Source organism: Galleria mellonella, unplaced genomic scaffold (genome assembly GCF_026898425.1).
Source record: "Galleria mellonella isolate WM207_F2 unplaced genomic scaffold, CSIRO_AGI_GalMel_v1 utg1914, whole genome shotgun sequence".
Classification (NCBI taxonomy): domain Eukaryota; kingdom Metazoa; phylum Arthropoda; class Insecta; order Lepidoptera; family Pyralidae; genus Galleria; species Galleria mellonella.
The window spans coordinates 249,213-276,621 of NW_026442030.1; the positions used below are offsets into that span (position 1 = coordinate 249,213).

At 30.8% G+C, this 27,409-nt stretch overlaps 1 protein-coding gene across 1 annotated transcript; it reads left to right on the top strand.

Annotated features, from left to right (window-relative positions):
- Positions 1-20,264: 20,264 nt before the first annotated feature.
- Positions 20,265-23,196, top strand: LOC113519007 (uncharacterized). Its single transcript, XM_026904049.3, has 2 exons — positions 20,265-20,496; positions 21,338-23,196. Exons 1-2 carry the CDS (start codon positions 20,364-20,366, stop codon positions 22,063-22,065), a joined length of 861 nt encoding a protein of 286 aa, XP_026759850.1. The 5' UTR covers positions 20,265-20,363; the 3' UTR covers positions 22,066-23,196.
- Positions 23,197-27,409: the final 4,213 nt, after the last annotated feature.

Here is a 27,409-nt window from a genome sequence, read left to right on the forward strand (position 1 = left end):
GATCTCCTCAAAGCACTGAAGTCGCGATAATCCCCTTTGAAAGTTGTAGAAAATTATCGCACGCAAATTTTTCTTAGATATTTCCACATTTACAACCGACTTATGACCTTTGAATAGACGATACAATAAAACTATTCAACCAATCTGAAAACATTATTTTGTTTTTGAATTCTAAATTCAAAAAGAAGAAAATGTCACATGTTTTTTAAATAATCGCGGGAGGTTGGTAAATGACAAGACTTAAAAGGCAGCCTTACATACATGACAATTAGAAACAGTACTGTTAAGAACAATAAGCGAGATTAAATATTAATGTTAAAAAATGGGCAAAACACATATAAAATGAAAATATTATATAAGATTAGTGTCCAATAAATACATATTTAGGAGATACCTTAGTAAATCTGTGGATATTTATATATTTAAATTTTAAATTATACATATAATTGTAAATTAAATTTTAGATATGAAACATCACTAGCTAAGCCAAATGTGGTATTATAAAAAATGGGCTGGCTGCGCGAAACGAATGAGTGGGAGTTAAGGCTATTTGTATTTGGACAGTGCATTTGCCTGAAAATGTTCGGTTGGGATCGTTCTACTAAATTAGGGTTACTCGAAAGGGTTAACCGACATATCTGAAATTTATAGTTAACTTTGTTATAATAATTGCAGTCGCAAAAGCGTCTTGTCAACTTGAAGTTCTTGATTCTATACGGATTCTTTCATAATATGTAAATATACAATTTTACTTAACTGTGGTATATTTGGAGGCTACAACGAAACGTACTGTGCCATAATAATATTAGCCGTTAACGTCCCACGGGTGATGCACGGGTCTCTCCATTAGAGATGAATTTGGGGGTTTGTTTCTAGTTTTTCTTCTCTTGTAATATTGTGTTGTGATTTGTTCTATTAAGGGCATCTTACGAATTTAATTATATGCTTGGATTCCCTATAATGATTTCAAGTATAAAGTCGACAGGTATCTTTTATTTAACTAGTCATTTGTTTTATTCAGATAAATAACAATAGGCCTTCTGGTTTATGTGAAACTAGGTTAAAACCTAGAAGGCAGTTATGATGATGGAATAAATAGTAAGTGCCAGGTTTCAGGACATCGGTTGAGTCATGAAAGCGCCAAGAGTTAACAAATAAACAAACGCACCTTTACATTTATAATATTAGTATAAGTGTAACAAATACTCTTATCGTGTTGTTATTTGTAAAAATGTAAATATCATTCGTAGTAATAAATCAATAAAAGAATCGGTTATTAATTTAGTTTGTTATTCTAATAAATTTTCGCTCCACTGCATTCACAAGTTTATACAAGTCTCTATTCTAATTTGAAGCAATCAAAACTTGCACACAATTTTGTTTAAATCCAGCAACTTGGGGTGGCGATTAACTTTATTTAAAGTATGAAGCTGTGGACAGATAAAATCAGATATCGTTACGTTTTACGACCGGTCATGATTACAAAGAGTGCGGTCGCTGAATACAAAACAGCTGATTATGGGAACAATGTTCACTGTTGGTATGAACCTCGTTAATGTGGTGAATGAGATCCTCAAATGAATCGGTTTTGTTTTTATCATATGTATGTAATTATAATTCATTATTATCGTATATAATTTTATTGATTTGGCTATAAGAATGAAAATAAAAATTAAATACCTGTAGGGTAGACGGCTTAATTATTGCTCGAAAAATAAATTTGTAGTACATTATATTTGATATTCGCTATGAACAAACCACTATGAGTATTAAACACAAATTCTACATGTTGCATACACAACATGTTTTGTGGCAAATAGTTTGAAGGAAGTACGGTGTTAAGTTGTATTAAAATAGAAATTGTAACTGCAAAAAATTACTTAAAAGTCAAATACAAGGAATGTAGATAAGATGTAAACGTGACATAATGAAGGTACCAGTTCGAATAAAAAAAGTTGCAGTCTGCAATTATTTCGTTGATGAGGACTTATGGAAAATAGTGATAATTACATAAAGTTTTATCTAAATGAATAATTATTACAACATAAATATTATTAGAACTTCCTAGTTTTATTACACTTGAACAAAAAACGTCACATCAAATAATAAAAATTTCTGAATATATTAAAGTTTTCTTACCGTTTTATAAAAAAAAATGTATGTAATTATACAGATTTGCTCTAAATTTTTCAAGAAGTTAATGCAAATACTGTAGCGAAATAGTTTGTTAAAAGTTCATGAATAAATAACATTTTTCGAAAGCAAACAAGTTTGCGGCGCCTTACACTATTGTAAAATGAAAAGGAAATATTAACAAGAAATACTAGAGTAGATACTGTACCCAGCACGCTGTTTTCTGGTTTTTATTTTCATTTGACTGTAGCGCGATAAAAAGAGCGACTATAATCTACGTTATTACAATTAAATAGAAATAGCACATTTTATCTGTTTACTTGGAATTTTTGAGTATAGATATAGATACTCTTTATTTTTTCCTCCAAAAGATTACAACACTAAACTTATTATAAATATAAATAAAATATCTACCTATCAATATCCTAATATTGGATACGGATCTCTCATTCATTAGAAAACGATATTAGTTTATTGTTACAAGATTGGTCTGACGGTTTTGTATAGGAATTTGTTCGAATTTCTCTTTCGTGCATTGTGTATTGTATTTTTCCCCCTTATTTCTTAATTTGCTTTATCGAGAGGCGTTACTCTTAATTATCTTGGGTATGAGGGTAGTACCCTTTTATTCTTACTCTGTCACCAAATTAATATTATTATGCTAACAGCTATAAAAGCTGTCTTCTGTGAACTTTGTGCCGTGTCAAATTCGTAATTTCTCTTTCCCATGGGAATTCTTTGGAAAATCTTTTTTTTTAAGCATAGTAGTTTCTAGAGACTACAGCATACCATTAAAAGAGGTTTCTTTAAAAAAGGCAAAGGGTTTCTTAGGGGTCGGCAACGCGCTTGTGATCCCCTCACACGTGCGTTGCGTTGAAAGGGATTGTTAACAATGAAGTTTGACAACCCCATTGCTAGCAACATACCCTATTAAGTTGACCTCCACGTGGTTCCCCTTGGAAACCGTCGTGAACAATTCTTATTGAATTCGTCACGATGAGCTAACTGACCTGCTTCATCCTCACCTATCATCCATCACTGGTGCCCCGTCAGGGTATACCAATAGCGCGGGTAGGGTTGCCATTCCATTATCACCCATTAAAAAAAACGCGTGTCTCAAATTAAAATTAAAGAAATGTATTTATTATTTATAATATATATAATAGGTTGTGTGGGGTAATTGGTTTTCATATAGTAATTTAAATACGTAATCCTACTTTATATGTATATGATATAATATATTCTTTAGTAATATAAAGGTTGTAATCCTCATAGTGATAAATAGAAATGAAGCACAAGTACTTACAGTTCATTTAATTTAGATATCATACTATGAAATCATATATTTACTTATTTTACTTTGTATATAATATATAACAAATAATATATAACATAATTACCCAACTTCTGTTAATCCATTGATACTTATTTAATTATAGCTTCTTTAGGACTTCCATCAACAATAATTGTAATATATTTTATATAATGACCACGTGGTTTACTATACTTGTTCACTCTTAATACGTCAAGGTGCTCCGATCTGTTCAACATTTGGACAAGAAGTGTCTCCCCACTCAAATAATCTTTTATATCTACAGGGCCGAATTCGAATGAACAAGTCAGTGAGACCACGTGTTCTTACAATTTCATTATTTTTTATTCAAGTATCATGACAATAAATAATTATAAAATTAATTAAAATATAAATTTGTGTTCTATATACATTACAAGGATAATTTATTACCAAATTTGGTATAATAACAATTTTAACGTTTAATTATATTTAAAGTAGTTAGTCTGATTTTTATTAATAAATGTAGGTACACATTTTAACACAAGATGTTTAAGAAAATTAACATAATTTAAAATAAATATCTAACACGTGCGTGATGTCGCTACGGTATACGCTACGATAGGCTACGGTAAGCCCGTTTACTATCAGACAAAAAAAGCACGGAATTGAATTTTATGTTAAAAATGTCAAGTTTTATCTCTAGCGATTTACGCTATGTGTTATTAGGTTTGTTTATCAAATAGTCAGGAGCGGTAGTTTAAGTCAATTTTTAGTTTTTACAATAGAAATCTATTTTCAAATATCTATTTATTTCAAACTTAAATAAAATTTATTATTTACAAGATAATATAAAAGAGACTAGTTTGCTGAGAAGTTCTTAAGTTTCTTCGACTTCTTCCGAAGTTCTGTAGTAAGAAGTGAGGTAATAACTTTACTAAACTCATTGCTTAACTTGGTTTACAGACTTCACATCCCATACTGTAGTATGTTACATAGTTACCTTCAACGGACAATGGCCGGGAATATAAAACCCTACAATATACCCAGTTTATGCCATAATGGATTGAGCACACGAGCTACTTTTTGTATTGTGCATATTGCTAACTTTTTAGTTTAAGTACCGTATTGCGTGCCGTTGTATATAAATTTAGTACTAGGACACAGTATTACCGATAATTTTAAATATTTTTAGTGAGTTATATCAATAAAAATTTAATGAGTAAAAGTACTAAAAAATATAATATATATTTAATTTAATGTGTAATTTTAATTCTTTTAAATTTAATCAAATATAGGTTAGGTTAGAAATTTAATTAGGTTTTAAACTCGTTTTATTTATCTTATTAATCTAATAATTAAAATTAATTTAAATTAATTGAATTGGAGGTTTTAAGAATAAATGAATAACACTTGTTTAGCTTTTGTGCTCGTCTGATTTTCCTTTTATAAATGAGTACTTTAATTTGCCCAAAGTGAAAGGAAATCTTTACTATACTCATTAATATTTTAATCTTAACCTTTTTAATAATAAAAACGTTAAATGTCTAATGTAATCATTTTAACAGTTGAAGTATTTTGTCTTTTTTTGAGTTTAGTATGAAAAAAAAAATATAACAAAATATAACAATAAGTAAAATATGTTTACATGACTTTTTAGTTTTTTTTTTTTTTTTAGTTAGTTTTGGTCTTAAAGTAATATACGTAATTCATTAATTAGTAATCAAGGATTAAATGAAGTGACGTTAGGTATATATTATGATTTGTGATATACTACCAAATTGTAGTTGTATTAAGCTAGAGGTGCACTCAGATAGATTGCTCTAGATTGCGCTGGCTTATTGAAATTTAATGGATAATCACGAAACGTGACATAATCAGTATAATGTTTAATGGATCTAACAAATCCATTAAATATTGCAATTTTTAGTATATTTGCGTATATTATATTATAATATTATGTGTAGTATCTACATTTTCAAAATTTTTATATAAAATAATTTGCGCGATTACGTTAATAAAAAAATGTATTGTTATTACAAACAGAAAGGTTGGTAAAAAAACTTGATAAATTCCCTATTCTACATTTCGATATATAGTGTTTTCCATTATGTAGCTGTTACTGATACAGCCATCGTTGCTCTATCGCTGTGTGTGTGGAAATTGTCTTACTTAATGGTCACAGTAGTAGCCACTAGTTGTAAGTGTGCTTTGCCTAGATCACATTTCAGTCGCAGGTTATTCACTTGAGAGCTATTCTGGGGCTCTCCCAGCTGAAATAGCTGTCGCATAACGTTGATATAGAGCAGTTAACAGACTTGAGCAGGTGACTGGAATTATACTATCACAGTATTATGATTTAAGTGGTCGCTGCGTATTATAGATACCTATTATTTGAATTAATTATAAGTATTATGAATGTAGCGTACTTCTTGGTGGTTGCTAGGTAACTAGTAAAAATAACATCTTTGTCATTATTGTAAAAATTAATATAGAAAATTACAGGATTTGAAATGAATATAAAACATATGTTTTAATTCATCCACAACAATGAATCTAACAAAAGTATTTAAACATACTGAGGTTTTATTTACTACTTGTAGTATTGCATTTGTATTTGTTGTTGTATAAAGTTTTATTGAGTAAAAATCTAAATTATAAGCACGAAGTACTTCTTAGTCTACTAGAGAAATTGAACATTTTTTCTTTAATAGTAACAGTTTTTATTGAATAATAAATTACATTTAGTTTGATCTACTAGCCACCGAACTGGGTCGAGTCTGTATCTCAGTGGATAGTCGAATAACATCCTTTGACTTAAATATTTATAAAAAATTATAATATCGAATATAAACACACTCAAATTTGCACTGTCCAAGATACTTTTGATGCAACATAGTTAAATGTGGGTAGCATCATATTACAATTATATTTACTCTTACAATTAAATTATAGTTTACTAACCCAACATGATATATAATTTACCAGTCACCTTAGCAACCACATAAAGTATTGACTTACGACAAATATCCTATAAAAAAACATGAATCGAAAAACAATAATAATATTTAGAGCATCCTGTATTAACTTGACAGCTGGACGTGACGTTAGTTTGTTGGTATTGACATAGTAGATACACAAGAAGATTTATTTATGAAATTTTTATAGCATGTATTAAAATTTAAAGTAAAAATTAGTATGTACACAATTGATATTGACTGCTGAATTTAATTACTAAAACAGCAGTTAAAGTTTACTTAGTAGTATCTAATAGTTGAACAAAAGAAATAGAAGAAAGTATATGATTTTGAGAATTATTATATACATACATATATAATATCTATTCAATCCAAATAATTACGAGTTCAATATTACGATAAATTTAATTGTGAAAAAAATTTCAGTGCATCAAATTGACCTGCTTCGTCAGTCTTCAATCACAGTCGTGTATGTACTAATTAGTTAAAGATCACAAGGGCTTGATTGAAGCTCTAGGGGATTTTGTGAATAGCAAACAAAGGGAACGAATCCCGAAACACTTTGAATTGAGACTCATTAGTGTCGCTTTGATATTTCAACTTGTTTGGAATTGAATCGGCTTTCGCGAAAACCTATTGACTCAGCCGTCATTCCTTGTGACCTCAAAGGAGCAACTTGGGAGATCTTGAAACGTAGAATGTTTTGGACTTGAGAAAAATCGATGTAATAAATGTTGTTTTTCTTAGTTTTAATTCTATGTTTTTATATATTTTTATATTTATTTTTATAATTTTATATATAATTTAAGACACCTAATATGTTTTTGGCTATGAGATCTCAGCATAGAATGGGCCACCCCTTCCTTTTCCGTGAGTATTGTAAGAAGCGACAAAGGAAATTCTATGGTCGAGGGATGAGCATGCTTCTCTCTTAAAACGTCACCAAAGACTAACTGTAGTTGCTAATTCGCTTATTAAGCGTAGTTACTAGTGGAAAATAAGCATGAGGCCTATGTTCAGTAGCAGACAGTTAACGGCTGATGTGATGATGAATACGTTTTTTCACGTGTGGTAATACTGGCACGTAATAAAAATTCCCAAGTTAAAGTCAATCTATAAAACAATTGGATATAATTGAATTACCATTATTGTGTGATGTATTCCGTAAGCAATGCACATTAGGCTCCAATCTAAGGGAACTTGAGTTTCATTTAAAAAAATATATTGACACGTTAATATCAATGTGAATATTTAATGAAAACGTATTTTGTTACGGGTTTAATTGTCATTTTGATACGTCTTACGGAAGTTATGTATGCACATTAATATTTCTATTAAACTATTATAAGTTGACAAATTTAATATTTACACTAAAATTATTAAGAGGAAAGATTTTATAGTTTGTTTGTAATAGATAAATTTAAAAACTATACAATCAATTTTATAAATTATTTCAACTATAGAAAGCTACATTATTATGGAGTAACTTAAACTATATATTATTTTCGAAAATTCTATCAATCCGTGCGAAGCTGAATCCGATATATACTCGTAAATTTTATAATAAACTACATCAATAAAAAGTATGGGCGAATGGCTAGAGTACATTTAAAGTACGTGGAGAGACGTGGATCTTTTCATTCCGGATCCAATCACCTCCATAATTAATTGTTTATATTTAGTAAATCAAATTCAGTGCGCGTTTACCTGAGTCCGTCTATAATTGGATTCTTGGTATAATTACGAAGCAAGATTCCCAAAGCCGATGCTGATTGACATCGGTACCTAATCCTGAATGTGATTTACGGAATTAAAGGACAACAAAAATATACTTAAGTGAATGATAATATTAGTTATAACATGTATCTGTAATTAGTAGGGAAAACGAACGTCTTTGTATTGGGTTCACCGTAGTCTTTTTCAATTGACTTTTAAAAAGAAAACCTTCTTTTTCTGAAGTCGTTTAAAAATGAAAGTTATTTGACTGTTTCTCCTATAGTATGGTCTAGGTTATAGTTATTTAGGATTTGAGGAGGATTTGAGGATAGCATAACATAATTTTAATTGATCTGTGTTGCAACTTTCATTTTCAGTGGGAATTAAATGAAGCGAAGCGGTACTTCACCACGGAACTGAGACTGCTATTATATAATAAAAATTAAAAAAAGTCACAAGTATGGCCCCATACAGAGATGGAGTACTGTTTATGGACTGTACTCGTTTTTGGGCCGCAACTCCTAGATTTAGCTTAGTCCTCTTGATTTAGTTCAGAGGCATGAGAATTGTCGATGATCCCAGGTTAACAGGTTGTGTCGAACTTTTTAATTTAAGGCGAGACTTTGTTTCTCTTTGACTTTTCTTCATGTTTTACCGCTTGCGTTATGAATTGATTTATTCTGAAAAACTCTTCGACATGATACCTATCATAATCGCACTGCTCGCCATAGGCAGGCGATCCATCCTTACACCCTAGAACCCTAAATGTTACATGTACATACAGAAAAATTAATAAACTTACACATTGAGATTTCAGAGGAGCTTCCACCCGCGAGTACTCCAGTTATAGAATGATCTTCCTGCTGAGGCTTTTTTTAAAGACTACCGCATAGGGTTCTTCAAAAGGGGTATATTAAAGTTTCTCAAAGGGCGGTAACGCGCGCGTAACATCCTTACTGCTACAGGCGTCAGTGGGCTACGGTAACCTCGTTTACCATTACACATTTCGTTTGCTTGTTTATCACCATAGTAGTATAAAAAAAATAGAGGTTGCTTGACGACAGGAAAGAGCTTGTGTATCAAGTACGATCACGAGAGAACTGATCACGTAAACTACTACAGTTTGTATTGGTAGTTAGCAGGTAACAGTCTCGCACCTAATTACTAATTGTATTTGTACTCGTAGTAGACGATAGGCTTTAATGAATAGCATGTAGAATTTCTAAATTTATCCTCTGTGTTGGATATAATAAGGTTGTAAATTAGTTATACAACTTTCATTCTTTTGGCATTAGTATTTTTTTTATCTAGTAATTCTTTTTTTTTCTTTTATAAGAGGAAAAGTTTAACGTAAAGTAGGTACTAAATGTAAATAGTGTTGTTGTATAAAATTTTGTTTTTTATGTATTCAGTATGAATCTAGTTAATTATAGAGAATTCAAATTATCCACGTAATTGCATGCATTATTATAAAATGCATAATTATAAAATTGGAGGAATCAAGAGGTGAGAGTAAGTGCATTTTGAATATTTCTTGTTATTATGGACAGACGCTAACACTTACTTCTGTCTAGCTTACAAAGAATCTGACATGTACTGGTAACACAATTACTCCGCATAAATGAAAAAAAAAGAGTGAATATCACAGAAATTAGAATTATATATATATATATATATATATATATATATATATATATATATATATATATATATATATATATATATATATATATATATATATATGTAAAAATGGAAGGAGTAAATTAATTAAAAGTACTTAATTTACTTATTCCTTTTATCAAAATAATCATTAATTGTGAATTCATATTGATAAGAATTTAATTTTACAAGTAAATGCTTACATACTCTATTCGTACACTTCCGTAGGGAAAACAGATAATTGGTTTAACCTTTATTTCGACTGTGTCATGACCTTTAATAACGTAATTATTTGTAATAATGTATTTCTGTCTGGCCGCATTGATATATTGATTCCCTCAAAATCAATATCAATGTGCTGTCAATGCAACGTGCTATTTATAGCATAACGTATCTAAGGTACTATATTGGTGCCATATTTTATTAGTTAGTACTCATAGGTTATGAATTGCTGTATAATATTAATTCAATAATTTATATGTATATATAATGCTCGGCAATATAGAATTGTACGTATTTATAACTTAAGTTTAATTTAGTTAATTTGTTTGTTCATCAGAATACTTTTTTATATTACAGTGATACTAGACAAGCATTAAGGCCGTCAGATGGTTAACGGTCACCATAGCATATGGACATATGCACTGCAATACAAAGGGTATCACGCGCAAGTCGCTGGTCGTTAAAAAACTTTATTATGAAGAATCTCATATTTCTCGAGTGTTTCTAAGAAAACGTTAAGTCAAAGGTTATTATCATTAAAATCAAGTTATCAATAGAATTAAACGATTATAAATTATCACATAATAATACATAATACTACCAGTACTACTATATTTACCATGGAGTAATTAGAGGTGTTTTGTGTATCGTTGATCGACGATAGTTCTACTGGTCAATATTTTTTTTTATATACCACTGAGGTGGCAAACAAGCATACGGCCCACCTGATGGTAAGTGGTTACCGTAGCCTATGAACACCTGCAATACCAGAGGTATTACGCGTGCGTTGTCGACCCTGAAGAAACCTCTTTACCCCCCTTTTGAAGAACCCTATGCTGTAGTCTCTTGGGAAAACCTCGGCAGGAAGCTCATTAATAATAATAATCCAATACAATACATATTCTTATTTTATCTAATGATGATACTATCTCCTCTTAGTGCACGTACAGAACAATCGCGGCGTACTTTTTTGTCGGTCATTGAATTAAATTGCAGTCCAAAACGTAATAGACGGGCGAAAAAAGCTTGAATTGCTTCTGCTTTTAACGTCTAACGGGATTTTGTGAAACTTTTTGTTACTAGCTTTTTGGACTAATTGGACTCCACTGAATACGATTCTATCCAGTGTATATGAGCCGTGCCTTCGTTTTCCTACTCTTTCACCTCAGAATGTTTCTTTAATAGAAAAAAATAGAGTTAAAAACTATCAAGATCAAATATAACATTCTTCAAATTCTCTATAATATTTAAATTATGAACGAATAAAAAAATAAGTGTAATATATATTTAATTTTTTTAAATAATTTCTTAAATATGATAGACGAACGTAACAGGTAGTAGGCACTAAAAGATACAACTTGGTTGAGATTGGAAGCAAAACTATTTTAATTGTCATAACTATTATACAGGTACCCACATCAATTGACTTAATCAAATTACCCATTATTTTTATACATAACAGGCACTATAAGAAATATTTCATTTGAATCAAATTGGTATGGAACTCTAAAAGGTTAATTATTCTTGCGTCAAACCATGTCAAATTCACTAACAAAAGTGATATCTATCCATATGCATATCTGGCATTGATATTCACGCAACTCCATAGCATTTCAGTGGAGCATAAACTGTTTTGACGTTTGACAGTCCCCTGTTTACACCCATCGCGCCATGATACATGGCGTGAAAACACGATTAATACATAGCACTGGGGAAATTACCAAATTGAACATTGACATCTCTCGCTAGATCAAACGGTAGTCTATGACATATGATTTACTTGTGTATATTATTCTATATATATTACACGAGGGTATAGGTCTTATTAGAGTATTATATGTAGCATAGTGGTTTACGTCCAAGAAAAATTATTTGGCCGTGTGTTCGAAGCTGATTAGAACCAATGATTTACTCTTTTCAACCAATTCTTTGACAATACTACATTAAATTGTGTAAGGATGGCGATCGCTAATATCAAGGCTTTTTTTAAATACCTTGTTGTACTTAATATATATTTTTTAATGTGTTACTAAATGACGGTAAAATGACGAAGTAAGTGATAATTTATTTTTTAAATACAATCACTATTATTATTATTAGTGTTCAATAATCCTATTTAGGCTTAGTGCCTAATTAGGAATTATCTATTCTAATTATACTATATATATATATATATAATAATAAAATTATTTTGGTAATAATGTGAATAGGCACTAAACATAAGAAGTATTATTAGTATATTACAAAATAGAAATGATTGAGATTCAAGTTTAATATTTCTGAGACACTGGAATTAACAAAATGGTATTTATAGAATATTAGGAAAAGATGTACTTTATAATACAAGAATTTTGTAATACAATATAATGCAAGTATTTACATATTATGAGATAGCTAAAGAGAACGCCATTTTATACTTTATGACTTATCTATGCTGAAGGGTACACACAATATACGAGTATTTCAACAATAAGGAAAAGAGAATTTTTGATAATACAGCTACAAAATTATTAAGAGTCTTCTGGTAACATCCATAGTTACAAAGATTTCCATACCTTTCTTAAAATAAATATAGATATAAGTATAATATAAAATTATTTCTCATGTGGCTAATAACGTGAACCATATTGTTAGTAACACGTGAAATATTTATGTGTACCTCAGGATTTATACGAATAGCAGCACCTCACAATGGACGAAGTCAATCTTGCCCCAAGGGAAAGTCTTCTGTTTTGGAACCCGCGGCTAACTTAATCAGAAAGTTTGATAGAAATAGTAGGAAATATATTGGTCGGTTTCTGTTTATAGTACTGTGAAGGTAGCAACAAAAAGCAAGTCAAGCAGCGTACCTGTTAGATGGATCTATTTCGTTTCGTAATTTGATATTTTGAGGATGATATAAACCATTTTATTATATACCAATGAAATATTCGTCGGCTACCGTTATATTGGTCCAATATTTTGTACTGTCATAAGCGGTTTCATGGTTTAGTGAATAAAACTAAATTCATACCAATCGACGTATCCAGAACTAGATATTCTCCACAGTTGCGCTCATGCGAACTCGTATATTTTGTATCTGTAGAAATTTCCAAAACAGTTTTCATAGTGCTTAAGGAGTAAAGTACATAAGGAACTTTGCACAGGGCCTATCAGATTCCTAAAGTCAGTAGTTTTAGCTATATGTTTATCAGTCAGTTTCTTTTTTTTAAACATTTGTATGTTATATATCTACTGTCCAGTTTTTAGACGGCTGATACACTACTAGCCATATGAGTTTAAGCTGATTTAAAAAAAATTCTGTTACCGTGAACGTATTAATCTTTTACAATGTATTTAAACCTAAATATAACCAACAAGAAGACCAACTTGTATAAGCTTCTTTACTATTAGCAGCAGTATAAAAAATATGCCTATCCACACACATACCAATCACTATTTTATTGTATACATTATTTTCGTACCATAAATACATATAGCTCGTATAAATGAATCGATGAATTTACGGTAAGAGTAACATATCAGCGTTTTAGGGCGGCAGAAACGCCGCATATCGTAAAATGCATGAATTGCTGTATTATTAAAACGTAATTCTGTTTATGTTTCAGCGGGGAAGCACTCAATTTTACACACCTCAGATAAGACAATTTTATTGCCAGTGTTAACTTTATGGCTATGTGAAATATGTAACTGTACGTTTAAGCTTTTGTTTAATCCATGTTTAAAATGATCACTGGTTTAAGTACGTGCAGATTTGGATATAACTAGTACTTGTAAATATTAACTTATCAATAGTTTAAGTTTGTTTCTAGAATTTACTAGCAGATTATACTAATGAATAATCTTTTTTGTTGTTTCTTTTTTAGTTTGTCTGCTATGTAATTGAGTCGCCAGACAAAGGTTTTATACATTAATTAGCAAACAAAAAGACTTATTTAAATTTTCTAAGCCTCGTTTTAATTAAGGGATTGTTCTAATGTTCATTCAAAAGTTTAGCTGTTCATTGTTCATTAGTATGATATTACAGTCTCTTCTCATTACACAGACAGTCTGAATAGAACTATTTTATAATTACTATCGATACAGTAAATAATATTATAAATTCCTAAATAGTATGGAATTCACATTAACTTGAAGAAACTTTTAAATTTAAATTGAATGTGATTAAAAATTAGTTCATCCAAATAAAGTCTCAAATTTAAGATCATTACAGAATATAAAACGGGATATTGGATGCATAGAACAGCAACCACAAGGGATTATGTGTGTATCCTATAGTAAATCAAGATCAATATTTTACGTGAACATTCCAGCCCAATGACCGCAAACTGCGGTTACGTTGTGCTGTATCACAAGTGCTTCTCAGTTTTAATCTCCTAATGGGTATCCTACGCTTTGCCCCGCCACATAATATGTGCAACTGGAAACGATTTTTGATATAATATATTTCAAATAAGTATACAAATTTTTCGATTTAATTTTGAGACAACAAATCTATTTATCTATTATTTTTACAGACTAAACTAACTTAAATTTCTAGGTACTAAAAATTATTATTATAAAGTAGTTGAACTACGAGTAATATGTATTGTGTGTTGATGAACTAGTTTTTAATCACATTACATATGTAAATTAAAAAAGTTATAGGTTATTATTTCCAATGAGATTTTGTCATAAGAGAAATAATATTACTTTTAAAACGGATTTCGATAGTATATAAAGGGTTCTGAATACATCTATGTAAATTGTTTTAAATATGCTACAGAGTAAGGTACCCAATACTGAATTTATTTCGAGAATTATTTTCGTAATTGCATTTTACTCTATTTGTCCTATATTAATGATAAGGCAAGTGGGGCCGTCGTTTGTGCAAAGCAACAATTCGTTTTAAAGCAAAATATTTGCTACTTGTTGATACGTTCCGCGTTCTACATTTAAATATTTTCAATCTAATATACTTTGTTACAGTTGAAATCACTAATTCTCTTATTTAGTATTAGCTTGGGTAAAACGGTATGCATAGGATATCGTTTTAAATAAACTCAGACAGTACATTTATTGTTGTCGACACGAGATTAAGAGACATTAATAAAAAAGTTATATAAACCTACATTGAATCACTATTTTACTCATTTGTTTTAAATAGCAAATAGAGTGCATTCTTTACTATTCTGTAAAAATAAAAAATAAAACGTATAGTAATCCAAAATTTGTTATATTTACAGAGATTCTTTGATACGATTAGGTATTTTCAGTTTTTAAATATGAAAAAAGAAAGCATTGTCATACATTCATTTATTTGAGACTTATCGTCGATAGGTACATAAAGAGTTTTCGAAACCCTACTTTATTTTTCTTTTGGAGGTTAAATATAATAATCGTAGGTTTAAAATTTTTCTAACATAATATCATAGATTCTGATAGTAGTCTAAATGGGTCACTAGTAATTAATTTTCTACACATAGCTAATATATTCGCAGGTATTGAATCAATATTTTTATAATTGTATAATTGAAGCAGAGCAAGCGTAAAATAGAAATTTTATTTCAGAAATAAACCGTTTAAGAAATGTTTTAAATAGTATTAAGTTATATTAAAGAAAAGTTTGCCGTACTCTCAACTAGATTCACTTGGCTAATTGGATTTGCTGGTACTTTGTAGAAAAACGAATTAATTCTTTTCCAGTGTTTTCTTTTCGTACTTAAAACTTTGTAAAAATATGTTAAATAGGTCAAATAAAATAATTAAATAAACTCATTAAAAATTTGTGAGTTATACATATATACGTATAATAAATATTTATAATTGCTAAACTTTATATTGTGATTATAATATTGGTGTAAGTATCAACATAGTAGCTGAAAATTATCAGTAGCTACTGAATAGTTTATTGTTAGTCGAAGTTGCTGGTATAATCCACACTTAGGTGCGTTTTGATTAATCTTGCCATCCATCTACTTAAGAAAGTACTTGTTTCAGCCGAGAGGAACGGCAAACACTCCTCTCGAGTGTACATTTTCTACAATAATTACTTTATAAATATATATGTTATATACAGTAATAAGTGATTCTATATAGCAAGATTTTAGTTAGTATTAATAAAAATGTTAATATACTCAAAATTCCAAAGCCGTGAACGTCTTAATTTTTTTATTATGTAATATATGATAACAAATTTATACATTCAGGATTCTGGAATTTGTTATTACGTATTAATTTGTTTATATTATTATATATATACACTTTGATGTGTTGATGAAAGGAATTTGTCGAGTATGGAGAATGTAACATTAGACATGACTATATTTCGTCGAGCATACTTGAATCCAACGTAGCAGAAGGCGAGCCGATGGTATTCAGTTCGCTTTGTTAGTGGTGTTTCATCACCATACCTAAATTAACACCCAAAGTTTTTGGTGTGAATCAACATCAAATATATGACTACCAAAGCACAACGCTTTGAAGTTATTTCTAGTTACTCTATAGATACGTTTGTTAGGTTATATTTTCACTAAAATGCAACGTGCAATTTTATTTGTTGCACTCAAGGTAAGAGACGGTTGAAACGTTTGTAATTAAAATAGTGAATGCCCAGCCTCTATTACGGTGATTGTAGACTATTTTTTTTTTCAAAGCCTACATAATGGAAACAGCATACACTAGAATATTCTACTAATGACTCTTTACTGCTTCTGTTACATACACGCTTCTAAATTAAATCTAAAGTGTTTATTCGTTTTAATGCCACAATTAATTCATCTTTACCTCAGTAATATATTTTATTCTTATGAGTTATTTCCAGTAAAACAATACAAAACAGTAGCTGAACCCCTGAAATAGGAGATAAATAAAAAAAATAGGAGGCAGTGAAAAAAAAAAGTTGTTTCTTGTGGCTGTCCATGTGAATCAGTGAATGAAATATCCTGTTTATTAAGTTAGGATATAATCCACTCGTGTACCTTATGTCATTTAGAACCAGTGAAGAGACTTCCATGACTGACTAGATACAGCTGGACGCGCTGTGTTAGTTTGGGAGGGCATGTTAAACTATCGTTCGGTAGGTTACTTCAAGAACTTTCGTTTATCGAAGGTGGTCTAGTAGTTCACAATATCAGAAGCCGTTTACTTTTTAATACTACTACTTTTACTCATGAGGGGGCCATATGAGTTAAAGTCTTAGTATCTATTTATATTTCTTGAGTGAGGGTTCTTTGGAGACTTCCTTAATAGGATACTTAGATATTTTTATTTAAACCTACATGATAGGCATTAAACTAATATTGAAACTAAATTATAATATTATAATTACATTGTCAATAGAAAACCCGATAAACGATAAATAAATTCATTTTTCACTTATGATCATTATTTTGTTCAAGAGCAATAAGTTACTCTTTTAATTTAGGTTGTGGTTATAATTTGTTAGATAATTTTACGTCAACGTTACTTCCATTTCTGACAGAATTGCTAATATTTCAAAAATAAATTAATATTACGCTTTATTAAAGGCCTTGAAACGATAATAAAATAAGTGGATAATAAAGTAACTGAAGGGGCGTTGCTTAGCCCCATTAAATTATTTTACGTTGGTAACGAAGAGTAAATGCGACAAAATCACTTGATTGTAGCACAATCATCCTCTTATCATATTCTCAATAAATTGAATTCAGCTTTATGAGTACTTACCCAAAAACCCTGGGCTATAAAGTCAAGGGGATTAGTATTGATCGACTAATATTCTAAGAATATATTTATGCGCTTCAATTTTGTTCAAAATAAAATCCATTTTCTGAGTAGGTAATATCAAGTTTACTTTCACTGCCATGCCATGCTTAATTATTTAAGCGCAGTTATTTTAGCATTTATATATATATATATATATATATATATATATATATATATATATATATATATATATATATATATATATATATATATATATATATATATATATATTATAACAAAAACAGGTTTATTTAGAATACTGTAGCAGTATAAATAAGTTCTATTATACATAAACATAATGGAGAGTTGGGAGTATAGTCATTCTTTTGTTTTTAATGGTTTGTCAGAAAATAATGATGGAATGATGGATCATTTGGCCAATAAAAAATAATTAATATTATTATTAAAGAAATAAAAATAATTACAGATCGTGTTCCAGAACGAAGTTCATAATATTGTGATAAAAATATTATGAATGCGTGATGTACTGACAGGATAAGTAAATAAGCATAATTTAAGATTCATTACCGTTACGGAATAACAACAGGAGCAAAATACAGACAAAAATTAATGATGATAATTTTGAATTTACTCACAGTTTCACAATATTATTATAGAAAATTAAAACTATTACCATACACTTACATACTTTTTGGTTACCTATCATATCGTGACTATAATATCATATAAATACCTGTCGTACTACGGTAAACATAAAAGCGTCCATTAAAAGTATTCTAGGTTAAAATAACAGCACCACCAGTCTGGGTGGCGATCTGTCATGGCCTATGGTGGCTTGTCAAAATCCTTTTAAACACCATTTCGCACCTGCACTCGTTGTGGCACTATCTGCCCCTTTATATCATAATTTTATTGATTTACGACGCACTGTTTTGCATAATTTTGTAATAATAAATAACTTCCTACCAAGTAATATTATGAATGTAAAATTTGTTCTATTTTTTTTTTGTTTATAGCGTCGTAACAGAGTTAGTTGTTTTGAATTTTTATATTTTGCGTAGATATAGATAAAGACTACTTCTTCAATTGACCTAAAAAGAAGGAAGTTCTGAAGTCGGTTGTATTTGTTACCCCATAATTCCATCAGTTGTAAAGAACAGTACAAATTTATAAAATTCATTTTTTATCTGAAAGGATATACATTAGTCAGGTTAAAATCAGTTAAGTAGTTTAGTTTTTAAGTTAAAATAACTGATTTTGGCACAATTGGAATCATTTTTGCAATACAATTTTAAATTATATCTTAGTCAGTTAGTATGGGACGGATCACGCAGAAAAGTCACAACTCACACTATTTAATACATTTTGCACTTATTTTAGAGCTATTTTAATATCCTTTAAAAATAGATTGTGTGCAAATGTAATCTATTATTTTATTAATTTATAAGTATAAATTAATAAAGCAATAGCTGACGCGATATTAATATAAAATCGAAATATGAATTGAATCCAGAAACGTAACAATTCACGTAAAGGTACAAAAAGAAATATATTAAAAAAGTTGAATCATTACTAAAAATAAAATACAAACTTAAGACGTCGCCTCCTATATTCCAATTATTAATTTGGGATTGGCATAATATATTTCCTTCTTCTATTCTTCTCTGTTCGCTATTATTTCTACATTCACTGCCATTCTAATCATACCATCTTTTACATAACCCATCCATGTCTTTTTAGATTTTCATTTGCCCTTATAGCCATCTATATTCATACCTAATGCTTTTCTTAAAATTACAAACTTAATTACTTTTTAATTTATCTATGCCATTATTAATAAAACAGAAGTTATTTAGATTAGACTCAGTTAAGAAAGATTTATTCTCTATTTCGACCTTCTCAATATATTTTGACAATCAAATAAAGATAACAATGGAGATATTTTCATCATCTTTTTTTCGAAAAAATCTTTTTATAAAAGATCTATAAGGATTTTTGCATTATAAGAGTTGCAAAGGAGCAAATTTAATAATGGAAGTTATTTGATATAAAAAAAATAAATCCAATGGAATATATATGTAAGTTAAAAAATAAATAAATTATTTTACATCGTCTCTAGAAATTTGTATATAAATAGATCTATTCGTCATCATCATAATTTCAACCATTACCTATCCATTGCTGAATACAGACTGAAAAAGGTCCATTATTCAGTTCAAAATTACAAATGTATGATACGAACGAGATAAAAGTAGGCACTTTCACTACCTCGCATAAAAGTTTGTTGGAAATAGAAAACAACCCATAATTATACATAAATAATGTATCACACACTACATTCAAACTACTTACTTGTTTAATTGTATTATGCTGAAGTTACGCCGTCATTACGGATTGGCGGCGATCAATATAGGCATCTATTAGCTATATGTTAATTATACATATTCGAATCAGGGCCCGGACAGTGTCAGATACAGTCAAAACATCGATTGTGTACATACTGAGTGAAGTTAGTTCCGTGTCAGACGCGTCCGACCCCTCAGTGCCCGTGCCCCGCCCCGTACTTACAGTGCCCCGGAGTATGCTCTGACGTATACACGCAGTATCAGTGCTATCCGATTTCTTACGCCACTGGGGCGATATTCCATTATCATATTATCTGTAGTTTTTGACTTAAAATGAATACAGAGGCACTGATAGAATTGGTACGACAACATAAAATTCTATATGATATAACGGATCCATATTATTTGAATAGTAACAAGAAGAATTCAATATGGCGGCACATAGGAAGAGAATTAAAGAGCGATGGTGAGTTGCAAACATCTATATGAAAAGGTTTAGGTATCTATATTATAAGGATCGAGACTAGAGGGAGACTTTGTATCTAAGTCGTTTGCTTGGGCACCTCTGTGCCATTCGTGTTTCTACTGTGAAGCAGTTATATTTCGGTTTGAAGGGTGGGATATGGCGTGAATTTACTGGGTACAGAGGAATAACACTTGAGTCCTCAGGAGTGGCAACGCGTTTTTTTTTTGGAAATACAATTTGAATAAACATACTTTTATATATAAATTTTATAATATTAGTGAGTACATGTAATCTTTACAGAAATGTATATGAAAATAATATTATGTAATTTTTTCCATAGACTTGCTTCACACATCAAACGTTAGATTCATCGAATCACATCAAATGACAGCTCATTTGATTAAATAAATCTTCTTAAATTAAATGAAAAATGTTACAGGTTTTTTTTCTTAATTTGCCGCCTTCACGAGTCACAAGCTGATGTAAAATTAGAAAAGTTTGTTTGAAATAAAAGAGAAGTAACTATGTTATAGGAAAATACAGCAATTTAAATATATTTAATACTAACTTCTGTAGTATTTTTGGTGTGGTTCTATCTTCATTTGTTATTTTTTTTCCAGTGTATAGAATAAACTTAAACACATTTATGTTTAAAATTTAATCATTATAGGCATATAGAAAAACAGTTTTACAAATTTATCTTCGTCATTTGGAGATAATTATTTGATAATTTGTTATTGGGTAATTGTTGAACTGCATGTATTGGTTTTGTAGAGAATAAGAAAAAAATTTGAACGAAAACTTTTTTAGTGATAACTTTAAGTAATTTATGTTTTTTCAGGGTCAGCATGCAAGTCCCGATGGAATAACATCAGAGATCAATTTCGGAAATCTTTAAAGAAAACGATAACAAAAAGTGGTCGACAAAAATTTTATAGATATCACGAACAAATGTCATTTCTTCGGCCATTTTTAAATGAAAGAGAAAGTACCAGCAATACAATAAGACAGAGTGACTATAATATAACAGATACGGCGTTAGACAGTAGTTCCCAACATTCTACACATTCTTTGCTGTCTCTCCTAGAAAGCAGGCAAAACATTGAACAATCACCGAATTCATTAAATCATTCGGAAGAACAAGATTCAAATGCAATATCCAACTCGTCCTTAGTTATTACGCCCCGTCTTTCTATTGACCAAGCTTCAGAGCTACGTTCAACACCATCTCCACGATTTCTTGAGTCTCCTCAAGAAGCTATTAAAATACCAAATTCAGCTGCTGGCACTTTGATAGAATACTTATTAAAAAAGAAAAATGAGGACGATCCATTACGTAACACTGTGGAGGAACATCCTATTGATAAGTTTTTGCAATGTATTGCTCCTACTTTAAAATGTCTTACACCGTATTATCAAAACTTAGCAAAGAGTGATATATTTACCGTTGTACAAAAATATGAAATGGCTATGTTTACACAAAACAAGGAAACACAAAATGATGGACAAAACCAGAACAGTAATAGTATTGTATCTGAGATTCAGGCCATAGTAAAAATAGAGAAATAGTAGTTTTGTTGTACATATTAATAAATTAGTATAATTTTAATCTCCTTATTGTCCAGAATACCTCAAAGTTTAAAGATCTTCAACCGGTACGTGTTACTAGTGATGAACCGAAACATGATCCTATACGGTTGCCCGTATGCAAAAGCTTCAAATTACTCAGTAAGCTATGGAGAGAGCTATGCTTAGAGTTTCTTTTCGTGACAGAATTCAGAATAAGGATATCTGCAAAAGAACCAAAGTTGCCGACAAAGTTCGAAGGATAAACAAGCTGAAATGGCAATGGAGCACATAGCTCGAAGAACCGACAACTGATGGGGAGGCATGGTTCTTGAGTGGCGATGAAAATATTTCAGAATTACGAAAATTATTATTAATAATTTTAAGAGTGTTAGTCTGGAATTTGTTTAGTTTTATTTATGAGTAGTAAGAAGAAACATCATTGCCGTGTGATTCTGGTATAGAATGAACCACCCTTTCTTTTCCCTTGGGTGTCGTAAGAGGGTACCAACTAAGAACTTAATACTCGAGGGATAGGCAGCACCGTCCCTCTTAATCATCAAAGCCTGACTACGGTTGCTAACTTGCCTGTCAAGCGTAGCAATAACTGGCAAAATCCCCAAGAGATAGGCCTATGTTCAGCAGTCGATAGTTAATGGCTGATGTGATATGGTGTAGAAGAAACATCTGATGCTTTAACTTCTTTATCTTTTCATTTTATTTCTGAATTTGATATCTAATTAAAAGATTTGTTTTAAATAGTACTTGTACTGTATTTATTTAATCAATACTCATATTAAATTATATTTCTATTTTTTTTTATTTCTTTATTTAAGGATGTTAATTCTTGTTTGAATATTCACTTCTGTTGGTAAACATAATACAATGTAAGCTTATTATAAATTTTGAACGCTAAGGCGTAGGTAGATGATAAAAAAAAACGATACAAGGTCATACATGAAAATAACTCATAGTCACTGGAATTTCATTTTTGTTTAAATATTATGTGTCAGAATACATAACTATTCTACGGTACCATTTATAAACTGTATCCAGCGAGTTGTGTTTTTATAATCCTATATTTCTTTTCAATGACAGCAAATGTTTATTATAATATATTTTCAATTGCGCTTAAATTATTTAAATAAATAGTACAGTAACCAGAATTTACGGGTATTGTTTAAAAATATACATTTTTGTTTATAATATTTTTTGTCTATCTCAAACTTCAAATTTAACCTTTTCTATATTAACATGAAAATTTTTAATGCGTTTTATATTGAATTCTTTAATAAATATTTTATATAGTACTAGTATTTTGCCGGTTACTTCGTAGGTGTGGAATTCAAAAGCGAGGGAACCAATGAAATGGAGCACTTCTGGGTGGCGTATCAATATACTCGTAAAATATAGGTACAACAGACTTTAAGGTACGGTACACCTTTAGGAACGCAATAGTAAAAACCGTATTTTATTTTTGCGCGGCATCACGATGATGAATATGAACAGTCATACAGTCAGACGGACAAAAAGTTCAATAAAGTTCGGGTGTGGCATAGGGCACTAATCTCAAAACTACCTTCATTTGGGTTGCCTGCGAGATTGTGCAGTTGGGTCGCCAGCTTTCTTAAGGAACGTAGCATTAAGGTCGTAGTCGACGGAGCATGCTCTGACTTAAAACCTGTGAATGCTGGTGTCCCGCAAGGCTGTGTACTATCTCCGACACTGTTTCTTCTGCATATCAATGATATGTTACAGATCAGTGATATTCATTGTTATGCGGACGACAGTACAGGAGATGCATTATACACCGGTCATGCAAAGATCTCGCGGGCACATACCGATGAGCTCCGAAACAGACTTGTGTCTGAAATCGAAACTTCACTCGATAAAGTTTCGATCTGGGGTGAACGCAATCTTGTTCACTTTAACCCTAAGAAGACACAAGTCTGCGCGTTCACCGCAAAAAAGACACCGTTTGTCGTATCACCTCACTTTCAGGGCACTTCCCTTGATAATAAGTCGAGTCTGGGGATTCTTGGCGTCGATATATCTAGCGACGTCCAGTTTTGCGGTCATCTGGAGGAAAAAGCTAAGATAGCTTCCAAAAAGTTGGGGGTGCTCAATAGGGTGAGACGGTATTTCACGCCAGAAAACCGCCTGAAACTGTATAAAGCTCAAGTGAGGCCACACATGGAATACTGTTCTCACCTGTGGGCAGGAGCGCCACAGTACCAACTCTTTCCGTTAGACCGCATTCAAAGTCGGGCAGCTCGAATTGTTGACGATCGGCGTCTTACTGTCCGGCTCGACCCACTGAAACTGCGTAGAGATGTTGCATCTCTGTGCATCTTCTACCGAATTTATCATGGGGAGTGCTCTGAAGAATTGTTCGGATTGATACCTGCTGCAGATTTTCACCATCGTACAACCCGCCATAAACTAAAATTTCATCCCAACCATCTGGACGAGTGGCGGTCCTCCACCGTGCGTTTTTCAAGGCACTTTCTTCCACGCACAACCACTCTTTGGAATCAACTTCCAGCAGCAGTATTTCCGAACCGATACGACAACATAACCTTCAAGAAAAGAGCATATTCCTTTTTAAAAGGCCGGCAGCACACCTGCAATGCCGTAGGTGTTGTGGGTGACCATGGGCGGCGGTAGTCACTTACCATCAGGTGAGCCGCATGCTCGTTTGCCCCCTGTGTTGTAAAAAAAAAAAAAAAATTTTTAGAAATATTGATTTTATTAGGATTCTATTGCTCTTTTTACTTAAGATTCCTCATATAACATTTTCTTGAACATCTCCTTCTATTTCTAACAAATGTATAATATTATATAACACTTAGATGACTTAGAATAGCAAACAAGCTAATGGCTCAGTAGACACTGATATGAAAAACAACATGAACATCACTGAATACGCTATAATACTGATCTAATAATACTTCGTCTTAGTCATTAAAAATATGAGTTACTAATGATTAAGAAAACTGATATTTAAGGATAAAGGAAACCCGATATTTAAAAAGAAACTCAGTGGCTAAAATTTTTAAAGAATAGGTATTTTGCAAATGTAATTACTAAGTTGTAATTACACATACAAGCACATTCACAGTATAGACATTCTCAAGACTTTAACCAACATACCCTTAAACAATACTTACTCTTAAAAACATGAGTAGGTAATATGTATTTTATACATGCTGTTTTATAATTTTACAATTTGTATTACGTATATGTTTATTTTTGTACAATATATATAACATCGTTGTGGAAATGGGCGCAAATGACTGCATTGCAGTTTTTATTAATGCAGTTGTCTGATTTTACTTATATTTTAAATAAATTCTTCTTCTTAAAATTCTTAAATGTATTGTTGTCGTGTTGTGCTAGGTTCTGGAAGAAAGGGACATTATATACTATATCTTTGTTTGATAAATACCTGAATGAAACATTGCCGAAATCGTCATTACGTTTCCCCTATTTTCTCTTCCAAATCATATTCGATTTTGTTATATTTTCAATCATAATACTAGAAGGTCTTTGGCTATGTTTTTACGTCTTTAATTTATTTTTCATTCTCATCAAATTAGTTTAATGGATATTTCATAGAAATTTGCTAAATTTCGTAATATTTGAAAATTAATAATATTTAGTTCTTTTTTTTTTCAAATATTAATGACAAATTAATATTTTGAAAAAAGGAAAACCTGCCATGGTTCTAGCATGGCAGGGATCGACATATGTATTGAATGATGAAAAAGTTTCATTCTAGTGTATATTCAGGGAGAAAACAGGGGATGTGTGGGAAAACCGATGCCCGCGTTTTTTATTAAAGAGATGTCTAATTTTGAGTGTACCAACATAATAGAATGTATAATGAATGTATGAATGGTACCTGGTAATGGTATGGTACTCATTTATGCCTGACTTCAAAAAAGAAGTAGGTCATCAATTTGGTTGTATTTTTAAATTTCTTACCTAAGTAGTCCTTATATAAAATAAAAAAGAAATCCTTTATATACACATGCAATACAAGAGCGATCGACAAATGAGCGACAAAGTATTTAAATTAAACGATCGAACCAAGAAGAGTTATCCAATAATGGGTAAATCCAGTGTCAGAAAAAAGAAGTATAAACAGCTTTTATTTATTTTTCTATGGGTAATAAATATCTTAATGAAACATCTGAGATGGTCTTAAATGCCAGATATACGGCCGGATAGTAACTAACCACTCTCAACTAGGGAAGTGTCTTTGAATGACTTAAGTTGTCTTATAAGCTATAATACGGTAAACTGGAGCAAGCTCTTTGGACTTAAAGTGTTTCCGAATCGTTTTGCGAATTGGTTACGAGCCAAAACGTTATTAATTGTCCGTAAAATTTACTGTTTTGTTTATTTTACTTGGCGGCGGGTAGGTAACGGATTCTGTTTAACTTTTAAAGTTAGAGATAATGCAAATAAATAAAATTTAAGTTCTTCTTGCTGAAATGGTTCTATTCATAGTTGCTTAACATCTTTGTTGCTCATTATATCATTTATTCATTCAACATCTATACAATGCAATTTGTATGAACGATTTATATCTATAAGATTTACTAGTTTTTACATGCGACTTCGTCCGTATGATCGGTATTAGGTTTTTTTATTACATAAAATATTATATAAAATATTACATTGTTCTATGGTTCAACATGGTTCATGAATAGGACCAACCGAAAGGAGAACATTCCACTATTAATAGTTAGCTGCACTATGCCCTTTTACTAAGCGCCTTTTCACTCTACGTTTGAAGGATCTGAGGTTCTAGGATGAAGGAAACACGTTGATTGATTGATTGATTAAAATAGTCTACTTACTAGCAGAAACATATACTTGTTTATATAAAATACGAGCACTATTTATATACCAAATTTTACGACCATTAGTGAGCTATCATTATATCAACCTTTATCTGTCTACTGCTGAACATAAGCTTCCTCGTTAGGGGTTTTGCCAGTAGTTGTCATGCTAACAGGCGGATTGACAACCGCAGTTAGGCTTTAGAGATATTTTAATCGCTCTCCTTTAGTCGCCTCTTACGACACCCACAGGAAAGGAAGGGGTGGCCTATTCTATGCCGAGACCACATGAGTAGTGAGCTATCATAGCGCCAAGAAATAACAAACAAACTCTAAAAAAACAAAAAATACTATTTATCACTTTAAATAACGAATTTTCCATAGTGATTCATGAATTTATATTATTACCAAGGACAAGAGACATAATATCCTAATTCCTCGAAATGAGGGAACTGCGACTATACCGTCTATTAACATACATAATAATAATTACTGCT